Raw genomic sequence first — 14,665 nt, 5'->3', positions numbered from 1 at the left:
TGGGAGGTCAAAAGCCGGTCAAAAAAGGCCAAATGGGGAAGAAACAAAGTTCAACTTCATAATCACATTTGTGGGATTTTTTAATACTATGTCTATAAAATACACTCAGAGTGCAGCCTTTCCAGAAAATAAAACAGAGATTTATGTGTTTTGGCCAGTACTGATCTGGTATGACTAGATCATTAGGAAATAAAAATGTTCTGGGCAATTCAACTGAACATAATTTGTGTAACAAAAAAAAAAAAATTGCATCTGAACAAGTTTATGTAGTTACTACTAGTTGACTTGTCGTTAAGCTTTATGCTTCACAGCTCCGCTGGGAAATGCTGTCAGCCTTTTAGATGGAAAGACTGGAGGTCAGATTGGAAAGCTCCTAACCCTTCCCTGATTTCCACAGGGAAAAATAGAGCGGATGCTCAGACTTTAAGGTAAAGGAATACGACTACTTGGCATAGCGCAGAGCTCTGCGTGGGCTGACTGAGCCTGCCCTGTGGGGCTCTGTGCTTGGTTTGCACTGGTTCGGGTCACTCCGTGCGGTGCTGTGTACTGCAGCTCCCCTGAACAGTGCAATAACCAACATGGAGAGCGTGCTGACAGATGCTCCTGCTTTCTGCTTTGAGATTTGGGGTTTGCTTTGCAAGGCAATGCCAGCTTCTGGCTTTCAGTGAGTGATGTTCTGCAGAAGCTGCTCCCAGCAGGAATCTTGAAAGGAGAAGGTCCTGAATATCCCCAGCCACTGGAAGGATGGGAGGAATCGGTGCAAGGTAAGTGCTGGTGTGCAACAACAGGAACTGAGTAGTAGGGATAAGCTATGCCGGTTCATAGTGATGTTGATTTTGCTGATGCATCTGCCAAAAATACCAGCTGTGCCTGGCCATTCTGCTCATGGCTGGCAGATGCGCATGCGTATGGTGCAACACCCAGAAGGAAAAAGTTACTCGGCTCAGTTTCCTAAGGGTCAGTGGCTAGCGGAAAGGCATCCGTCACATCCTGCGGAGAGAGACTCAAAGAGAGACAGCAAGGTACAGACGGGTGGTTGGGAGTTCACGAGGAGCTCTCACAGGCCAGTCGTGTTTTATTTCCAAAGGTCTTATTGCACCTGAGGGGCCTTTCCCATGCAGAGCAAGGGTTCAGAGGGCTCGTCTGACTGGCGGGCGTGTGGCTGATGCCTTCAGCTCCTGGTCTGGTGGCTGGGCAGCCTGACAGCAGGACTGTGAGTAGGGGAGCCGGCATGTGCCGGGCTCTGACAGCTTTCCTGGGGTGCTGCTGAGCTGGGAGGGAGGGAGATGGAGGAAGCTGGGGATTTCATGGTTTGTGGGCTTGGCTTTAAGGTCTGCTGGAAGGATACCTGCTTGCAGTTAGTCATATCTTAAGCTGTGTTTCTGTCTTCATTAATTCACCCTTTCTTCTGCTTGAGGAGGAAGTGTGTAAGAGAAAAGGTGACATGAGGTTGCTTTTTATGTATAAAATTTCCTCTGTATAAAGCTACTCCTGTGGAGATATAAAAAGCAAACTTACAGGGTATCACAGTTACACAAGACCAGATAGCGAAATCTTCAGCAAAAGGTGAAGGACATTACTTGTCTTGCTGGTGAAATATCGCTATCTGCTTTAGTAAGTGTTTCACCTCTGTTTCTTTCTAGTGGGGTTAGCTGGTGGGTGGAAAGTCCCTGCAAGGAGCAGAAATGCTGGCAAGTGAAAGTGAAAGTAGGGCACAACAGGACATTTTGGAAAACTGATAGGGTTAGGGCAGACTGGAGTGAGCCCTGGATCTTGGCAGGGGAGCTGGCAGGGGTTAGCATCCATCTATGAAGTGGGGAGAGAAGGAACAGGGATGGGGTGAGCAATGGAGAAAAGCTGCCTGGAAACGTCATCCCACCCCACTCCCCCGTTTTCGTCCCCATTTCCCCTCTGCTCCCTCAAATCCCACACTTGATATCCACAAACTTCAAATTCTTCTGCTGCAGCAGCAGCAGCAGGAACACATTGGCTGTGTGGACAGGAGAGAAGGGACAGTTGCATCCAAAAAAAGCTCCCAGGATTGCTGTATCTCATGAATCTCCTGCAACACGATTTGAGAGAAAATAAATTGGGAGCATTTTTCTAGGAATAGGCCTGGCTGGTGTTATTGGGTACAAAGAGCAACCATGGTCTGAAGACAGCAGTGGAACAAGCTAAGGCTGCAAGGGAGATTCGGGTCCTTCCTCGCTCTTTGTTATAGCAGTCCAGGGGCTGCCAAGCCTTTGTTCATGGACACTTATTCTGTAACCAGCTCTATAAGGGAGCTGCTCTTATAATGCTTTCCTCTGATTAGCCTGCTCTGAATACCCGTGGTCCCTGCCAAAGCATGAAGGGTGTCAGAGCCAGATAAATAATCATTTGCAGTCTCTGTTTGAATACTGTGTTCAAATTCTTTGGGCAGCTCTGAGTAGGTCAGCCACAGACCCTTGTGTATTGGTTTTGTGTAGTGGGGAGGGCTATGGTGGCAGCGTCTGCAAGAAGCTGCTAGAAGTTTCCCCTTTGTCTGGTGGACTCGGCCAGGCCTAGGGCAGACCCACCCGTTGGCAAGGGCCAAGCCAATTGCTGACGGAATATTGCTTGATAATGACTCTGAGATAATGTATTTTAGAAGGGGAAAAACAGAAGAAAAAAAAAAAAGAAGAGAAGATGTGAAGAAGCACAAGTGGGGGCAGAGAGGGGGAGGTGCGAGCCTTGTGGGCCTTTGCAGCCCTCACCCTCTGGCCTCCCGCCGGGCAGCCGACTGGGCCTGACTCAGCCTGGCCTGGCCAAGAGAAGTGAAGAGAGGAGATGAGATGTGAAAAGAACCTGAGAGTTGTCTGCCTGAGCCTGTTGTGAGGAATTTCTTGCAAGAGGAATGGCTGCAGGCGCCAAGCTCAGTGAAGAAGGAGGGGGAGGAGTAATGCGGCTTTTGGCTGAGATTCCCCTGCAGCCCATGGTGAAGACCATAGTGAAGCAGGCTGTCCCCCTGCAGCCCATGGAGGTCCACAGAGGAGCAGAGACCCACCTGCAGCCTGTGGAGGACCCCACGCCGGGGCAGGTGGATGCCTGAAGGAGGCTGTGGCCCATGGAGGGCCTGCTGGGACAGCCAGCTCCTGAGGGACTGCACCCCATGGAAAAATGACCTGCACTGGAGCAGTTCACGAAGGACTGTGGCCTGTGGGAGAGGTCCCATGCTGTAGCAGGGGAGGAATGAGAGGAGTTCTTCCCCCAAGGAGGAAGGAGCGGTGGAAAATGACATGTGATGAACTGATCGTAACACCCATTCTTTGTTCCCCCCTGTGCCACTTGAGGGGAGGAAGGAGGTAGAGATAATTGAAATGAAGCTAAGCCTGGGAAGAGGAAGAGTTGGTTTTGTTCTCTTGCTCATTATCTTGCTTTGGTTTTAATAATAAACAAATAGTTTTTCCCAAATTGGGACTGTTTTGCCTGTAATGGTAACTTTAATGTTCTCTCCCTGTCCTTATCTCAAACCTTGAGCTTTTTCTTATGTTATTTCTCCCCTATTCCCTCAGAGGATGGGGAGAGTGAGTGAGAGACTGTGTAGCTTGGTCCAGAGCAGGACTAAACTACAACACCTTGCAAACTCTACAGCAGGCATATGGTCAGGTCTCAGCTGTACATATGTGCCCTGCAATGAGATAACATTGTAGGACCAGCGAAGTGATGAGATGCATAGAAAAACGTTGGTTGGGTCCAAAACCAACACATTCAATGGAGGCTGAAGCACAGCAGCAAGCAAAGTAAAATCCTCTGGATTTCAGCTTTTTCTCTTTGTAGGTGTGCTGTGTCTCCAGGGTAGAGCACAGAGCAGAAACTTTATTGGTAAGTGATTCCCACATGCCAAGGAATTTAACCTTGCATGGCTGCCAGGTGCTCACCCAGCTGCTCTCTCCGTCCTCCTCCTCAGCAGCACAGGAGGAGAAAATAAGATGGACAAGTTCACAAGTTGAGATAAAGACAGGAAGATCACTGGGTAAAACAGATTTGACTTGGGGAAAGTTAATTTATTGCCAGTTAAATAGATTTGTATGGTGAGGGACAAAACCAAAAATTAGAACAACACCTTCCCCCCACTCCCCTTCTTCCCAGGCTCAACTTCACTCCTTCATTTCTGACTTTTCTACTTCCCCGTTGCCCCCCCATTCCCAAGCAATGCAGAGGGGATGGGGAATGGGCGTTGACCTCAGTCCATAAAAGTCGCCCTCTGCCCCTCCATCGTCCTCAAAAACTTCCCAGGCTCCAGGATGGCTCCTTTCCCACAGCCTGCAGTCCTTCAGGATAAGCCTGTTCTGACATGGGCTCCTCTCCACGGACTGCAGCTTCCTTCAGCGCATGTCCACATGCTGCATCATGGGATCCTCCATGGGCTGCAGTGTGGATATCTGCTCCAACATGGCCCTCCACAGGTTGCAGGGGGACAATCTGCTTCACCATGGTCTTCTCTATGGGCTGCAGGGTAATCTGGAGCACCTTCTCCCCCTCCTTCTTCACTGACCTGGGTGTCTGCAGGGCTGCTTCTCTCACATTTCTCCTCACTTCTCACTGCTGGGCAGCTTTCTTGGAGGTGCTACCAGCTTGGCTGATGGGGTCAGCTGTGTCCTACAGTGGCTCTGTTGAGCTGGCTGCGTCTGGCATGGGGCACCTCCTGGTCTCTTCTCACAGAGGCCACCCCTGCAGCCACATGCTGCCAGCACCTGAGCACCTGCACTCGGTACAGTACCTGTGAGCAGCAGCTTTGCTTTTCTGAACACCAAAAGAGGGACGATGCTATCAGTGCCTTCTGAAGGCATTCTAACTTCTGCAGCTGATCAAGCACTGCCTAGAAGCCAAATCTTACTACTGTTAGCTGAGTGGCACCACTGGCCTTCACATAATGAGCTGAGTTTATTGTGTCAAGTTGTATTTTCTTACAACGTGTATTTTAGAAGAATATATTTTAGACAAAAACAGTGACCTGAGCATAAGCCAGAGAGGTCAGGTTCACTTCTGTGATGCTTACCATGCCACATAAATGTACAAACATCAGTGCCTCTGTTCTGGGCCAAACATGCACTTCCCAGCTGGAAGGGTCTCCTTTTCTGAAAAGTTATAGACTTGTGACCAGACTAGGGGTATCACATAGCTTGACAGCTTTGGAAAAGACTCATATTTTAATCTGTATTTCCCTTCTGACATTAGGGCCGAGGAAGCAACCAGCTGTCAGTCAGCTCTCCTGCACCTGTGGTGTCTTCTGACTCATCCGTCTGGTCCTGAAATGGAGTACGGCTGGTACTGGCTCGATGATTCCGGGCAGTGGATTGAATATGGGGAAGAGGTAAGATCCATCTGCTGTTGATGCCAAAAGCTCTTGTTAAGCCATCTTCAGAGAGTTATTTAGGGCACGTTATTCTGCCGCTGGTATGTTTCACATGCAGTGCTGGGTATCCTTGCAGCGCTGCTCTGATGCCCTGGTGGGTTTGTCATATTAATTGTCCCTCAAAGCAGTCCTGCTACTCTGTGAAAGCTTTCAAAGGACTGGCTTTGAAAGTGGATGCATTTTTGAGAGATGACGGACATCTTTTGGCTGAAGCTGACCACACAGACTGAAGGCTGCTTTATTGCTCTTTTTACATGCAGCTGTCCTCTGTGGGATTCCCCTCCGTTGCTGAAGAACAAAATGCTTGAAGCCTTAGAGGTTTAGTTCAAAATGATATCCCATGATAGTGGCCTGGGCAAACACTGGTATTTTCCCACAGTGTCATCTAAACCAAAGACTGGTTTCTCACAGGTATAATTTCCTTGTTCTTTCTATAGCATCCAGATCACTGCTCTGCCGTGGTAACATCTGCAGTTCTGGAGAAGGAATTTCTAGACAACCATACAGGCATTGTGGTGTTCACGGCTGGTTCTCAAAAGTATGCGTTAAACTTCAAAGGTGAAGTATCTCCTTGGTTTAAGTTCATTACACAGTGTAGCTGGTTCTAAGGTAGCCTCCTTCAAGCAGAGTTGCCACCCTATGTCCGAGTTTCTTTGAACAGGTCTTTTTCCCCCTGTAAGTCTTCTCCAAGCACAACTTGAGCAGTATGTACATTTCTCTGCACTTTTGAGATGCCTCGCTTGAGCTTCTAGACTTGTGCACCCATAGTCAAAAACACTCTGACAATATCATATATTCAGAGGAAGAGCTGAGAATAAACACTTTGTGACATCCAGCTTATGCATTTGGGCTTGTACAACCAAAGAGGAGAAATAAGAAAGAAGAAGAAAAAAAAAAAAACCCAAATCACTGAAAAGTCAAATAGTGAAGAACAGAGCCCATGGTAGACATCTTGCAAGTTGGTTATGGGGACAGAAAGCACACAGTGCAGCAAAGGAAAATTTAGGGCTGGTTGCACAGAGAAAGAATGAGAAAATTAGAAATGCTTTTCTGTTTCTAATTTATTTACCCATCTTAAAATTCCTGTTAGTATTCCAAATTCTAGATCTATTTTCTGGCATGAGTAAACAGAGTGGCATTTAAAGGAGGAAACAATGGATAATTAGCCATGTCACACAGCGTGTGCTCTGTGATATTGTTACAGGACCAAGAAGAGAGGACAGACTTTCCTCTTAGCACCACGTAACAATCCTACACTACTGGAAAAGCCAAATTTATGGCCTCCATCGTACTGAAAACTCTTCCTTGCTGTAGGCGTGACATCAGATGTGGTTTTCTCTGGCCGATGGCCTGAATATGAATGCATAGGCAGGTGCAGTTGGTTATTGGTTGTCTTTCAGCTTCACAACCTATGCAAGCAGGTTGTTGACCTTGCTGATCTCCAAGCAGAAGTAGCACAAGTGGAAATGGTTTCAAACTATGGAGAAGGGTGAGCGTGGTAGAGAAAGCACCACCATGCGATATTCAGGGCTACCTCCTTTTTTATTTTTTCTAAACACATAAGATTGTGTGCCTGGACAATAAATTATCTAATTATTGAGTCATTGTGTTTTTCTTTCAAGACATGGTCCAAACAAATTTGATCTATGAAACTCAAAGAAAAGTTGCCCGACTGCCAAAATTTCTGTCCTCTCAAGGTGGACAACACAGAAGGTAATATGCATTCATTATTTAATAATGTGTCTAGATGACAGCACCTTTCTGCTAAAAAGTTCCTCCTACCTGCTTAGATTTCTTAAATTCATTTTTAGATACCTTTTGCTGACAGGTTTAGTGGCAAATTTTGCAGTGACAGTATTTGTGTATTATGCAGCACTTCTGTGGAGTGTGCTGGAGGGATGTTTGGTGACAGTCTGTGGCAGCTGTGCGAGACGCCTAGAGTAGATTTGTTCACTCTGCGAGAGCAAGGCCACATAGGGCCGACACAACTGTGCCAGGAATTTTTATTCTTGATTTATGCCCCAACAATACTAAACTGTGCACAGAGTAGGAGCAAGGGACTGCCAGTCCCAAGAACTGCAGAGCAGAGAGATGCCATCCCCTGGGAAGCTAAGGATAAAATAAAACACAGAATCAAATCTCCCTAAATGAAGTGAGCTCGATACTCTATCTTAACTACTTTTTTTTAAAGGAAGTTCAGCTTGACAGAATTTGAGCATGTCTGCTGAAAAATGAGTTGTTACTGCTTTTTTTTTAAGAAAAAAATCCAGCCTTCTCTGCTTCAGAAACTCACCAGCAAACTTCACCATTTGAAGCCAAGGATTCAATTTAAGGGTTAGTTCAACCAAGGATGGGTTGATTCAAAAAAAACCTTAGCTCCTGAATGGATGCTAATGTTCCCATTGCCCGCATTAAAACATGCATGCCGGGAGGGCTTTAGTGCTGGAAGTTGTTGAGCGCAGACCGGTGTAGTAGTGCCTGCAGGGCACAACTGTCCACCAATTTAGAGATGAGGAGCCACATGGAGGGAGAGGGCTCATGCCTCAGTTTCTCAAAGGCTGAAGCAGTATGTGTGTAGAATTAGCAGGAGCAGTTGTATCAACCACCCAGCTAGGAGTGTATTATTTCTCATTTGAAGCTCTCCTACCAGTGCCTTGACCTGCCAAGAGATGCATTAGTGCCACTAGAATGTGTGTGGAAATCTCAACTGGAAAAGGCAATAGCAGTTATGTGGGTTGTAAAACAAAAATCAAAATCCAGGGATACCTGAAGGCTACCATAAAGCCAGCAACTGGATCCTCTGGAAGGGGGATTCAGTTAGGAGTATTATGGACTGACTTGCTCCTTCTTCTTTTCTTCAGACTAAGTATAACTCTATCATATTTTGTCTGTCCTGCACAATGGGACCAATCTGCATTGCCTGATACTGGATTCAAGGTAGGTCTTTCCAGCTCTCCAATGGGTAGGGCGAACTGTGTCTTATTTTTCCAAGAACATGACCCAAAGCACTTGAGATGTTCCTAGCTTTTAAACATGTCTTACAAAATAAATAACTATAGGGTGAAACAAGACTGACAGTTTCACATTCAGAATAGACCCGTGTCTTCTGGGAGGCTCTCTGAAACCCACTATATACCACAGAGGATAAGAAAGGCCCTTTTGGCCAATACTGGTCTGACCTGTCCTTTGCACTCTCCTGAGGCACCTGTTCCTCTGATAACCTGGACAAATTGCATCTTAAGGGGGGTTTGTAGTATTTCCTCCATCGATTGAGGCAAAAGTGTTATTTGCTGTGGTAAAACTGGGACTTAGCCCTGTAGGGAAGGAGCTGGGAGGAGCTAGGGTGTCAAATTAAGGTGAAGCTGATATTCACTCTTCTCCAGCCTTGAATACTGCTGTGCATTTCATCTTTAGGTTACTCTGAAGTAAAAATCATCTAGATGTGAAGGAGTGTCCATGGAGGGAACTTCGTGTGGGATTGCATTCATTTCCCTCAGTCAGTGCCTGTGCTTCGGCACGTGGAGTGGTGGTGAAGGTCTGGAGATGATAGTTAACTGGAAAGACAGGAGAATCTTGTGATTTTAATGGCAGGGCTTTTCTTCTGATAGGAGAGGTTGATGTCCTTTGGCAGGACAAGGAGTTGTTACTGTCAGTAATACCTTTTTTTTGGTGTTTTTAAAATTTTCAGTTGGTAAAGCTCAGCTACACTTCCAGTGAATTTGGAAAAATTAAGAGGTTGTTTGAGAAGACGATGAAAGATTGTTGCATTCACAAACTGAAGAGGATCCAGAACCCAACACTTTGGCAAATTTTTCAGTGGTTTGTATCTATTTTATTTTATTATCCTGATGGTAGAAGTAGACTGGTGTTTCCTGATCTGTTGTCCTCCACAGTCTGCGCTAGGAGTTCCCAAATCCAGCAACCCAGCAGAGGTGAGACTGCCCTGTATCTGCGTGCCTGGGTCTGGCTGGTAGTGAGGTTTAGTGCTCGTTCCCAGCAGGCACACGGGCGCAAACACAAGCATACCCGCAAAGCGTATGAATACGCATACAGCTGGCCCCAAAACCTGATGCAGACAGCACATATGCAACCATAAGCAGCAGCAAAAGCCTCATCCTGTTCCCTTCCTGTGGCTGATTGGGATGAAAGCCTGTTAGTGGAACATACATGCATGTGTCAGTCCTTTCAGGAGCTGCTCTTAGACACTCAGTCTACCCACGTACTGGCTCCTGAGTCCGCTCATCTCCAGTTACATTCTGCATAGACACACATACATGCAAATGGGTCTCTGTAGACTTCATGGCATCTTCAGCGGTTGGCCTGAACCTCTTGGTCCCTCCAGTAAGCAAGCTCAGACCTTCAGGTCTCTCCAGCATCTGGCTCAGACTTTGACTGCTATGATATCTGGCTCCCAGGCCAGCTAGCCTCCTCACTGGCTATTCAGCCTTATATTGGCTAGCGACCAGACCCTCACTTGCTGCAGTGGCTGGTGCTGTGGACATATAGCTCCTGTGACCCAAGATCCCACTACATTTACTCTAGCCAGACCCCCAGACATGCGCATGCACGCAGGCTTGGAGAGTCCATCACACCCGTAAGAGTTAGAAATGGAGTTTAATGAAAAGATAGGGCAGCCTACAGGCACAGGGCATGGCCTGACAAGCCCACTGACTGGCTAGTTTCCTGTTTATACACAACTGGTCCTTTTTACTCCCTTATCCATCTATTTTCCCATGTTTGTTTCTCCTCAGACCATCTTGATCCCTCCCTTCTCTGACCTACAGTTCCTCTGTTAAATATCCCACTATAAGTCCTGTGCAATCCTCAAACGCTCTTCCCTGCTGTCCCATAACGAGACCCACTGTCTCATAGGTGGTGCCCCACTTCTGTCCATGAGCTGCTCCAGAGCCTTTCCATTGCTCATGATGCTGGGTGTCCCCTGGTCCCTGGGGCTCACGTTCCCCTGGGAGGGGCCAGGGCTGGGACTTCTCTCTCTGTAATGAAGTTATTTGGATTGTCTCTGTGCTCTTTTTATCACGTAACCTAACAGGTTGTATGTGGGGTTCTTATAGAATCATAGAATGGTTAGGGTTGGAAGGGACCTTTAAAGGTCATCTAGTCCAACCGCCCTGCAAGGAGCAGGCACATCTTCAGCTAGATCAGAAGGTTGCTCAGAAATGAGACAAATTATGCTATATTCATCTGAGTAATCCTATGAGTTCAAGTTAAGATTAAACACATCAGCCTCTTGAAAGCTAACATACTCGCATTCAAAGACTGCAAAATTCAGGAGAGAGGATTTCTAATGCATGAAACTGGATTTGGAATTTATCTTTTCTATTGTTCCTGCTAGTGTTAGTAAAAATGAAAGTACTTTTCCTTCACTGTGACTGAGCTGTGGTATCTCAAATTCATTCTTTTTACTTCTTAGTGTCTTCCACATGGGATTTTTAAAAAATCAGGAATTTTTATGTGATAAAGGTAGGGGTAGAGATTATACAGTCTTCACTGTGGCTTCATACAGCTCAGTTTTATAACCATATTTATGCATTCAAGATTTATATAACCTGGGAACTGACCAATTCCCAGTTGAAAGATGTTTGTCTCTTTACTCTCTCAAGTGGTATGAAGTTGTGGGTGACAGAGTCCATAGCGATGCTGAGAACTTTTTGTTTTGCTGGAAGGAGCCAGCTGTGCAGCAGGGTACCAATAGAAGAGCAAAGCAGGCAGCAACCCCACTGTGAGTGGTTTGTGTCACTGTTCCTTCATGACCCAAAAGTAAGAGGAGTTGGGTTGGGAAATTGTCCTTGCTTGAACCAGGGTTTAATGTGGCCTAATTTTTTTTTTTTTTTTTGTCCCTAGGCAAAAGGAGCAGATGAAAAAACTCAATAAATTTAAATCGGTGGATGAGCGGCTCCTCTTCCATGGGACGAGTTCGTTCAATGTGCCTGCCATCTGTGAGCAGAACTTCGACTGGAGGATCTGTGGAAGTCAAGGGACAACGTATGGAAAAGGTACAAGTGCAGAGTTGTGGGTTCAGGGACTGTAGCAGCATGGGCTGCAGAACCCGGCCAGGCCGGTGGGTGGGTGCGAGGTGACTGACTGTCCCTGACCCCCACACTCCTGCCATTAGAGCACTGTCATCTGTGTGCTTCTGCATCACTGTGGGCAGCATCAGCAGCAATCCACTTTCAAGAGGGGCTAAAAACATCCTTCTTGGCCTCAGGTACCTGCTGTTCAGCAAAGCTCTTGGACAGGTGGGACTGGGAGGTTGATGGTGAAATATGGCTAGAGTCCCGTGATACTTTAAAATAAGCTGATGTGTCAACATCTGGCGAGGATGCGTGTAGAGGTACTTGGATTGTCGAACTGCTGGTTGTCAAAGTGCCAGTAGTGGATCGTTGTTCCTCGGTTGATGTGTTGTCTTACCTGTGGCTTTTTCTGGTCCCTAGGAAGCTACTTTGCCAGAGATGCCAGCTATTCTCATGCATACTGTTCCGCTCACAGAGGTTACTACAGAATGTTTGTAGCTCACGTTCTTGTTGGAGACTTTGTTCAGGGAAAATCTAAATACCGTCGCCCTCCACCCAGGCCTGGCAATTCAAACAGACTTTACGACAGTTGCGTGGATGACCCAACGGACCCTTCCATCTTTGTCATCTTTGAGAAGCACCAGATTTACCCTGCCTATGTCTTGAAGTACTGCAACAAGGCCCATGTATGATCCTGGCAGAAGCTGTTTTGAATAAATTACACTTCAGTACACCTTTTAAAAATGTTTGTTTGATTTTAGTAGTAACTTTAGAACATTTTGTAACACAGTGAGCCAATATCAATCCCCTGAAGGATTTTTGGGCATAGTTTTCTGGTAGGGGCTATTCTTTTGCAAGTAGAATGTGCTTAACTTTAATGTCCACCTTATCTGTAGCCGGGGATGGGGATGTACCTACCTTGCGTAACCTGCTAATCAAAGCAGTAGTGCTTGACCCACTGGTACAGCCACTTAGGGATGATTCCTGCCTGTGATGGTGACAATGTGCCAAAGGGAGACTGGGTGGGGAATGCAGAAGGAGGAAAAATGCAAGTACCTACATTACGGTGCACAAGACAGGAATCACGGCCTGCCCTTCCGGTAAATGGAAGGAAGCTCCTATATGCTGGAGGATTTGTAATTAATGCTGCCAATCAACTCTGCTTCATTTCCTGGTCATGTTGCTGACAGCTCTTCTCACCTTGTTCTTCTATGTCAAGTCTTCCTGTCCCTGTGACACCCTGTCCTTGCTCTGTCGCTGCTGGGTTTATGTCGAGAGAAGCAGGGATATTGCAGCTGCTGAAGTTAGATCCCCACCACACCATGACACTAACAGCAAGGAAGTCCACAGTGAGCAGAATAACAGAACGTGGTGGTGTCCTACCGGGACTGCAGAGCCAGTGTTTGCAGCAGTGAACAATGAGGCAAAGGGGCTTTGTGAACCAGCAGCCACCCCACTTCCCATCCTGCAGACTGAAGTTGGTGGTGGCTGTTTTGAATTGTCCTGCTGCCGCCTGGCACTTCTCACACCCAGTGGTGCGCGCTCCGACTGGGATGGATGGAGGAAAGCTTGGACAATGGACGTTGTACTTGAAACTTTGTGGATGGTGGGATGACATTCAGGATGAAACAAAAATTAATGGTTTATTGTAAAACAGTTTTTCTGTATAAGCTGTTGTAGTTCAGCAAAGTAGTCACAAGTGGCTCATTCGTCTGTGCTGTCAGTGGGAGGAACCAAGACTATGGATGTGTGCAGGATCTCATCAGCTTTCCTGAAGTCTGCTTTCTTCAGGCACAGTCAGTGTCCTTAGAAAATGTCAGAAATGCAGCTGACTGCAATGAATCCTTGAGCTGACATATCTAGCCACTTCCATGTCCCATCTCTTCTTGCAGGAAGCTGAAGCCTAAAGGTTTTCCTTTTGCAAATTAGTGATCTAATCTTGTCAGCTACAGGTGAGCTTACCGTGCAGTCAGGAAGTAACGGTGAAAGTCATTTAAATGGACTTTTTCCTGAATAGATAATATTTTTTTAACTGAAAAAACCCCCAAAAATAAATGGCAGCAGGTTATCTGCCACACATCTTTCTCAATAAGGAAAGTGGTGTACAAGAGTTAATTGCTTTCCTCTGCTATCAATACCACCACACTGGAAAACTGCAGTGATTTTGGAGAGCTCTTTGTCTAGGATTTGTCAGCTGTCATAGATCTGCATCCTTTGCTTTCCGCAAACGTGAATCTGGGCATTATTTGTACAAATAATAACAAATTCTGTTTTAAGCTGTTTATTTTATAAATAAATTAGATTAAAGAGGGATCTTTTTCAATTTATGGACTTGCTGCCTGGCTGTGGCACCCTGTGGGTGTCATGCACGGGGAGCCTTCCCCCTGCAATCACCTTCCCCTTGCTGCCTCCAAGCTGCAGACTCGTGAGGATGGGAAGGGACTGAATATTGACCATTTATGGTTACCCTGCCTTGGTCCTTGCAACATTGCATAAATTTGCTCCAGGACTTCATTAGCTTACGGAGGGGTTGCGTGTGCAGCCTTTGGGCAGGACAGGGGCTGGGAGATGAAGGGTTTGAGGAGAGTTTCACTATTAGAGAAAATGCTCTGTGGAATGATGCCCTTGTACAAACCATCTTACCCCATTCTTCTCTGCCATGACAGAAGAAACCATCCATCATGTGGTAGAAAGCTGTTTCCAGCAAGATGGTCCTCAAGGTATGATTGCCAGCCTCCTTGGGTGCAGGAGAAAGTAAGCAAGAGCCCACTGTTCTGGTTCTGGCTAAGACAGAGTTAACATTCACCTGAGCTGGGAGAGGAGCTGGAGCTGGTGGCACCTGTGGCTGGGGACACAGCTGGTATAGTTTACTAATTAGCCAACAGCTGGGGTAAATTTACTCAAATTAGCCAAAGGGCTAATCCAGCCCATGTGACATCTGCTCAGTATATCAGTGAGGAGGGTGCTGAGGGGAGCCTCCTGCTACTTGGGAGGAAACTGGGCATTGGGATTTGCCGTGAGCTATAGTACTGTATTGTTTTCCATCTCTGTTTTGTTTTCTTCTGTTATTTCTCTTAAACTTTTTTTTTGGTGTGTGTTTCATCTCAATCCATGAGTTTTGCTGCTTTTTTTTTTACCACTTCTCCTCTCTGTCCCACTGCAGGGTGAGGGGAGTGAGCGAGACACTGCATAGCTTGGTCCTGAGTGGGGCCGAACTATGACACCCGCTGAGGGGCAGGTCAGTCACTGAAAAAGG

The 14,665-nt window shown here is 46.5% G+C and overlaps 1 protein-coding gene across 1 annotated transcript; it reads left to right on the top strand.

Moving 5' to 3' along the window:
* Window positions 1-3,776: 3,776 nt before the first annotated feature.
* On the top strand, window positions 3,777-12,142 carry PARP12 (poly(ADP-ribose) polymerase family member 12). Its single transcript, XM_086740158.1, has 8 exons — window positions 3,777-3,843; window positions 5,200-5,335; window positions 5,815-5,935; window positions 7,000-7,090; window positions 8,239-8,314; window positions 9,066-9,196; window positions 11,240-11,391; window positions 11,830-12,142. The coding sequence occupies exons 2-8, from the start codon at window positions 5,276-5,278 to the stop codon at window positions 12,099-12,101; spliced, it is 903 nt and encodes a 300-aa protein (XP_086596284.1). The 5' UTR covers window positions 3,777-3,843; window positions 5,200-5,275; the 3' UTR covers window positions 12,102-12,142.
* Window positions 12,143-14,665: the final 2,523 nt, after the last annotated feature.

Source organism: Chlamydotis macqueenii, chromosome 1 (genome assembly GCF_036417535.1).
Source record: "Chlamydotis macqueenii isolate bChlMac1 chromosome 1, bChlMac1.mat, whole genome shotgun sequence".
NCBI classification, from domain to species: domain Eukaryota; kingdom Metazoa; phylum Chordata; class Aves; order Otidiformes; family Otididae; genus Chlamydotis; species Chlamydotis macqueenii.
The sequence above is the reverse complement of the archived record's forward strand: the minus strand, read 5'-3'. Positions and strand labels throughout refer to the sequence as shown.

Excerpts from the sequence above, each read along its gene's own strand:
- PARP12 (XM_086740158.1), top strand. The coding sequence starts at position 5,276 with ATGGAGTACGGCTGGTACTGGCTCGATGATTCCGGGCAGTGGATTGAA. Across the intron at positions 5,336-5,814 it reads GGATTGAATATGGGGAAGAG|CATCCAGATCACTGCTCTGC; the intron begins GTAAGATCCATC and ends TTCTTTCTATAG. Across the intron at positions 5,936-6,999 it reads GTATGCGTTAAACTTCAAAG|ACATGGTCCAAACAAATTTG; the intron begins GTGAAGTATCTC and ends TTTTCTTTCAAG.